Source organism: Cyprinus carpio, chromosome B7 (genome assembly GCF_018340385.1).
Source record: "Cyprinus carpio isolate SPL01 chromosome B7, ASM1834038v1, whole genome shotgun sequence".
NCBI lineage: Eukaryota > Metazoa > Chordata > Actinopteri > Cypriniformes > Cyprinidae > Cyprinus > Cyprinus carpio.
The window spans coordinates 35,174,590-35,182,543 of NC_056603.1; the positions used below are offsets into that span (position 1 = coordinate 35,174,590).

The window sequence follows — 7,954 nt, forward strand, 5'->3', positions numbered from 1 at the left end:
TAACTCTGTAAATTATTTAATATAAGTCTGACCCAAGATCTATACAAAATACAAAAACCTAATACAAAAACAACCCAAACACTGGGTTGTTACATTTGACCCAGGAGCTGGGTAACTCAAAAACTACTCAAACACGGAAAAAATAACCCCAAATTTACCCAAAAGGCTCAACCCAGCATTTGGGTTTAAAAAAATAACCCAGGATTTTTTAGAGTGTAGAAGTAAATTTTCTGCATTCTAGCTCAAAATCATTGCTTTACTGTGAATTGCCTTTCTATGCGACAAAGTTAAGTTCAGTAATATCTGTCATCAATTGTTTCTGTCCCGTTTTATTTATTCATTTATTCACTCCAATTTAGGTCCCTGTAACCCAGCAAAACAGGCACGAGGAACTCGTGGGCTGGGTGGGCTGAATGGGCTGGATTTGTCCAGCGCCGACATTTACCCTCCGTCCAGCCCTGGAATACTTGTAACATTTTTCAAAAATGGTAGAAGTGGGCTTTATTCATATCATTGCAGTGCATCCTGTATCATTTATACTTGTAATTTGTACAGAGCACAGCGTGCGCTGTAGAGAAATACCTTTCTGGAGCTGAAATTACATCTTTTCGGTAGAGGAAGGGTAATAAGGCAACGCTTACAATTTATAATGCGATGTGATGTGATCTTATGCATTGATAGATACTACGTTCTCCTTTCACTTTATGAAACATTTGGTGGAGAACTATCTGTTGGCAGGTATACAAAATCTTGGGAATGGGGTTTCAATCCTATTTATAAAAAAAAAAAAAAAAAAAATCCTAATGGGATTAAAGAAACCAAGTATCGGATAAAATGATTTATCAATTTATTGACTTTCGGTTTATCAAAACTTATTCGTTTTTAATAGGATTTTAATTTAGCCTATATGAATGGTTTTAAATTGTGTTTTCTATTAGCAATTTCTGTTTCTGTTAGCTGCTTTTTCTGTTAGTAGTCTATGAGCATCCCTTTTTTCAACAAGGGATATTTAATGAAAATTCACGATGAATGTTTTGATACCATGTCTACTGGACAGGCTATGGATTTATAATATATATATATATATATATATATATATATATATATATATATATATATATATATATATATATATATATATATATATATTTATATATATTTATATATACACATTTCGTTCACAACAGGGACATCAGCGTTATCACCAAGGTGAAACTTCTGGCGCTTCACACCTTTAATCCACTCCTCTGCGCCCCCATTGGTCCGCTATCCTTTTAAAGCCTCGCTCGATCTTTGAGTTGCACCAGGGTGAACTTCTCACAAGGCAGAACAGAATGTATCTCGACCGGATGCTCCCCGAACCCGAGATGGGCCCTACAATGATGCTTGAGAATCAACAGTGCCACTACGTGCCACATCAGCAGAAAGAGCCACGTAGGATGTTTCATTGCCCCGTGTCGGGTCCATCAAGCCCGGTGTCGGTAGAGTCTGAATCCAGCTGCTCAAGCCCGGAAGCGAAAGCGCCCGTGGAAACTCGAGTGAGACGTCCTCTAAATGCTTTCATCATCTGGACCAAAGAGGAGCGCAGACGCCTAGCGCAACTAAACCCTGACCTGGAGAACACTGACCTCAGTAAAATACTTGGTGAGTGCGACACTTTTTCTATAATTACTAAAACATTAAATTAAAACATTCTGTCGATTAGAATTGTAATAGCCTAGTGCAGTGGTTCCCAATTCTGGTCCTGGAGAACCCCCAACACTGCACGTTTTTGTTGCCTTCTTATCTGACACACACATTTGAGGTCTTGGAGTCTTCACTAATGAGCTGATGTGTTGAATCAGGTGTGTTTAAATAGCGAGATGTCTAAAATGTGCAGTGTTGGGAGTTCTCCAGGACCAGGATTGGGAACCACTGGCCTAGTGTAATATGAATTAGATTTTTTTTTTCTTTTTCATTTTCTTTTTTTTTTTTATTATTATTATTATTATTTTTTTTTTTTATATGAAGACAGAAATAAAATGACCAGTCTAATATTACTATATCCATAACTTATACATACTCTAATATTGTTTAAACTAAAACATTTTTGGTTTTATTTTTGTTATAGGTAAGACATGGAAGACCATGTCTCTGGCAGAGAAGCGTCCTTACATGCAAGAAGCAGAAAGACTACGAATCCAACATACCATTGACTATCCCAACTACAAATACCGGCCCCGTCGACGAAAATGCAACAAGCGTGGTAGCAAGATGGCTTCAAGTGAGACTGTCAGTTCTCCAAATGCCTCTTTTCACCTTAGATATATGTTACAAGGTCAAGTCGCACAGAAACCATACAATCAAATAAACTCCTATAAGCTCCCACACAGTGGGTTTTCATTTGAAAACCACTCTTCATCATACCACTTTGAAGCAACATCATCAACTGGAAACATGATGTTCCATGGTGGTGCAACATTACTGAACTCTTCTTCTGTACATCTACCTCTGGCGACTTACTCAGAGTCGATGTTGTATTCACAGCATTCTATGCAGCAGAATGGGGTGGAACTCTGTGATCGATGGGGAATGGAGGTATGTGCATGTGTACTGTGTATGGGTGGACCTTCTCTGGAGTTCTACCTAGAACAAGTGAGATCAGACATGTTGGACCAGCTTGACCGCAGTGAATTTGACCAGTACCTCAATCCAGCACAGCCGGTGGACCACAACAATGAGTGATCCTAAACATAAACTTTGAATACTGCCATCCAGAGACTTCAGTGGTGAAAGTTTATTTTCTACTGCAAGTGCAATGAATTCTTACTGTGAGACAGTGGATATTGTGTGTGGAAATTAAATAGTGTTCATATGTAATGCAAATGTTGCTGTTCATGCAGTGTTTAACTTTAGTTCATTGTGTATTTATAGATATTATTATTGTTTTTTTTATTTTTATTATTATTATTATATTTTTTTTTTACTTTAGAAAAAGTTAGCTTTTAGGATGATATAAATAAAATATGTCAATATGGGATGAAGTGCGTCAATGCTTTAGATGTTATTTAGTGTTGAAAAGTCAATGTGGTCATAATACTTACTGAATAACATGCTAGTTGGCAGATATTTTGTCACATACTGCCTAAAAATTGAAAAAACAACATCACCTCTATATTTTTATAATAAATATATAAATAAGTAACAAATAAATAAATGCGCAATAATTTATGCATCCAGTAAAGTTAGCCAGTATTTGGCTTACCAATGGCTCCTTCCCTTTCAGGGAGAGATTTTTTTATTTTTAATTTTTTTAATTTGGAGTTTATTGCAAGTAAACCTTTGGTACAAGTATTACTAATAACTATCCTCCAAAAACATCTCTTTTTCTCAAATTATATTTACATAACATATGTGTGGTCCTCTATTCTTATTGTCTGAGATGCTGATATTTTACCAGTATCAGAACAGGGACTTATCACCCTGCTTGTCTCTGGGCATTTTAGATGGGCAGTATTTCTCCCAAAGAGATATAATTTTAATATGTGATAGTGATGCCCTTTTCATTTAAAATTAAAATACTACTACTACTACTACTACTACTACTACTTCTACAAATAATAGTTTTATTGATTTTTATTTAGCAATTGACTGATACATTGTTTATGAAATATCTTGAGAATATTCTGAATTGTTTTGTATTTTTTTTATTCAATTAAAAAAATGTTGAATGAAATAAAAGTTTGACACTTTGCTTTTGAAAGCTTTTTGTGAATAATTTCAGTATTATTTGTTAAATTTTTATGCCATATATGCATTAAGTATTTATCATAATTGACAGCAAAGACAGTTTTTCTTTTCAAAGAATCATGGAAGACAAATGTTTCAAAATTTCTCCAAAAATAAGCTGCACGGCTGTCTTCAACTGTTATAATGTGACACTTAAGACTTAAGTAATGGAGTTATGTCCGCTGTGACAGCACAGATTAAATTACATTGGAAATGGAATAAAATAATTATTTTGAATTGTAACAATATTTTACAAAATGTATTTATTTATTTATTTATTTATTTATTATTTGTTTCTCCCTTAGAAGCAATCACAATTCCCTCATCAAACATACTTCACAGCCAGAAATGTGGAACTGGGCAGGGCATTATAATTTTGGCAGGTGAACATTGATACTGTCAAATAATACTTTCCCACTGGAAACCTCTTGCCTTTGTGCCTAGAGTCACAATCTTCTCAGCAAACACACTTCAAAGCCAGAAATGTCACTGGCATGAATGTGATGTGCTGTGAACCTGTACAGTGGACAGAATAAGTTTGATCATTTTGATGGCTGCATCATACTCCAAAAAAGTTAGAACAGAGGCAAAATAAAAGTTAACAGTTTATAGAATATCCAAATTAAACTGTTTTGAAACAGTTCACAGTAAGCAGGTGAATTGGTAATCATGTTTGTGTATAAAAGTACCATCTCTGTCTTTGCAAGTAAAGCTGGATCATGGCTCATCACTTTGTGCCAAATTTCATGAGAAAAGTGTCATACCAATCAAAAATCACATTTCTCAATGGCCAAATCACAAAGAATTTAGGTCTTTTGCTAACTAGCATACATCATTTGGTGAAAAGATTCAAGGAATCTCAGTCTGTAAAGGACAAAGCAGGAAATCTCAGGTAAATGTACATGACCTTTGAGCCCTCAGATGGCATTGCATAAGAAACCGTCATGCTGCACTGTTAAATATAGCCACATGGCCTCAGTACTTCAGAAAACCGCTGTCATCTAACACAGTCTGCTGCTTCATCAATAAATGCAACTTCTCTGTTACTAGAACAAATCTATACATCAGTCCCACCCCTTAAAGGGGGTACCCTGATCGGTCAGGATCTCCGCTGGGATGCCGACTCAGCTGGAGAGCTGGGCGAGGGGAACTGCCTCTGGGTACCGGGTGACATAGTCGACAATCACCAGGATGTGTTCATGTCCCCAGGCAGACTTAGGCAATGGCTTCACAAGGTCCATCCCGATGAACTCGAAGGGCACCTCGATGATGGATAGCGTGATCAGCAGACTGAGGTGAGGCTTCCTGGGTGAAGACACTTGGCAGGTCGGGCAGGCTTGGCAGAAACACTTTACTTCGGCCTCCAAGCCCGGCCAGTGGAAGTGGTCGCGGATCCGCTGGATGGTGTTCGTGGCCCGAGATGCCCTGCCAAGGGATGTGAGTGGGCCAGCTCCAGTACGGTCTCCGTCTTCTTGCATGGCACCACCAACAATAATTTAAACAAATAAACAAATAATTTTCCTCCCCCTTCGCTGCGCGACACAATAGAGCAGGCCGTTTTGGATGATGAAATGAGGGAGAGGGTGGGGTCAGGCTGAGCTTCCTTGCCTTTCATGCCCCTCAATATGAAGTCGTCCTGTACCCTTAGCAGAAAAACAGCCCCAAAGCATAATGTTTCCACCTCCTTGCTGGACTGTAGGGAAGGTGTTCTTGGATTCTTGGATGGTGGCATCTACGCTAATGTTTTCTTTCTTATTCCGAGGTCACTGTAGCCTGTATCCAGATCAGATGGTCACTGCAGTCACCCAGATCCAGTACGTATCCAGCCCAGATAGTTGATCAGCACCTATTGATGACCTCGACGGCCATGAATGTCAGCAGAGACCAGGACAACCAGATGTGCCCCAGAGACAGATCCCCAGTAAAGACCTTGTCTCCTAGACGGCCACCAGGACAAGACCACAAGAACCAGATGAGTCCTCTGCACAATGTGACTTTGCTGCAGCCTGGAATTGAACTGCTGGTTTCATCTTGCCAGAGGAGAACTGGCCCCCCAACTGAGACTGGTTTCTCCCAAGGTTTTTTCTCCATTCTTTCACCGATGGAGTTTTGGTTCCTTGCTTCTGTCCCCTCTGGCTTGCTTAGTTGGGGACACTTAATATCCAGCGATATCGTCGACGTGATTGCATTGCACAGATACTATTTAAACTGAACTGAGCTGGATGATGACATCACTGAATGCAATGATGAACTGCCTTTAACTGAAAATTGAGTGTTTACTATTGTCATTGTCATTTTGCATTATTGACACACCATTTTCCTATTTAATACAGTAAAGTGCTTTGACACAATCTGTATTCTTAAAAGCACTATGACTTGACTTGTTCTTGGGGTCAAAAGCACTATTCACACAGGATTAGTATTATCTGGTGACCTCCAGTCATTTGTAATGATTGCGGAGGTTGTGTGTGATCTTAATCCCATGCGAATCGACTATGTTTGTAATTTGTAAAGTAAAAATTCCCCCTCAAATGACCTACCATATTTTGCCAAACACAGAGTTCCTGTGATAATATGTGTCCCGTGCGAATCGACATCTCTGTGATTTGGCCAGCATTTGGTGGGTCGTAAATAATTTTTCGAGTTCTTTTTTTTTTTTTCTGTGTGCCTTTTTATCCATCTTTCGCGAAGAATGGAGTTGCGTTGGAGTGTTTGATAGTATTTTGGGTGTCATATCGCTACACCATACAATTTGCAGAAAGAGAAAGCTGAAAAGGTTTTGACATTGTGTTACAAATAAATCAAGCATGAAGCTTGAGATATTATTTCAACCTGGTGAAATGTAAATGACACAGGGCACGAAACTATATTAGTTTATTTTTTTAAATCCATCTAACCGTATCACAGAACCGGACTCTCAAAGCCTTGACATCGTATCTGGGAGATAAGTCAGTGAATTCAAGTAAAATCACAGGCTATGCTTATCCCGTGCGAATGCACCACATGAAATTCAGATGTGTAATTTAAAAATCACACACACAAGGTCCCCAGATAATAATAATCCCATGCGAATAGGGCTATAGTCAGTATTTCCATCCAAAACAAACATTTTCTACAAAAAATAAAATAAATAATAATAATTATTAAACATTCCCTATTCTTGCAATATTTGTGTAAAATGTTCCTGAGTAATATATGCATGCACCTAATTCTGAAGAGAACATATAATATGCTAGTAGACAGCAATTCATATGAGAAGTCTGCTGTGGAAGGTGGATCTGGAACTGACTTCTGTCCAGGTTGACACAGCATCTCTTCTTTATCTGTCTTCATAAACTGGCCTGAAGTACACTCCAAACATTAACAATGATTGTTATAAATATAACATGAGTCTCTTACATTCACAGTGCTCAGTACTTTTTTTTATTATCATCCATGTCTCGTTTTCTCATTATGTTGAAGCCCTCTGTAGGTTGCTGTATACCAATTGTCCTCAGCACATATTTAAATGAGATGGCCTTGTAGGACATACAAGATTTTTTAAAAAAGATGATATTTATTTGATATATATTTAAAAAAAATTTTTTTTATAAATGTTTGAACGGTAGTGTATGTTTGAGGTTTTACTTTCTAATCAGATGGTCCACTCCAACTCTAGTGCATAGCTATCAGCATGGGAGAATCTAGGAACATAAACAATATATATATATATATATATATATATATATATATATATATATATATATATATATATATATATATATATATATATGTCAAGGTCCATAAAAGGTATGAAAGTCATCGTCAGAAAACTCCACCTGCCATCAGACGTGCAATCTGGGTTATATGAAGTGACGGGAACACTTTTTGTAAGTGAAGAAAACAAAAATAACGACTTTATTCAACAATTCCTTTGTCAACAGTCTCCTCTGTATCTCTCCATATCTGCTGCATATGCTCTTCTGTATCATCCGCACCACAAGAATGTGCTGTTTCTACAGATGGAATATTCTGACGATGACTTTAATACTTTTCTGGACCTTGACACTGTTATTTACTTGGCAGTCTCCCGGCCTGTGACTTTTATCCAAAATATCTTAAATTGTGTTCCGAAGACGAACAAAGCTTTTACTGGTTTGGAACGACATGGGGGTATCAAGCTGCCACTGATACTGGATAATCAGCT

General features: G+C 37.6%; 1 protein-coding gene across 1 annotated transcript; it reads left to right on the forward strand.

Moving 5' to 3' along the window:
- Window positions 1-1,283: 1,283 nt before the first annotated feature.
- sox32 (SRY-box transcription factor 32) lies at window positions 1,284-3,030 on the forward strand. The gene is made up of 2 exons (XM_042726877.1): window positions 1,284-1,644; window positions 2,111-3,030. The coding sequence occupies exons 1-2, from the start codon at window positions 1,335-1,337 to the stop codon at window positions 2,722-2,724; spliced, it is 924 nt and encodes a 307-aa protein (XP_042582811.1). The 5' UTR covers window positions 1,284-1,334; the 3' UTR covers window positions 2,725-3,030.
- Window positions 3,031-7,954: the final 4,924 nt, after the last annotated feature.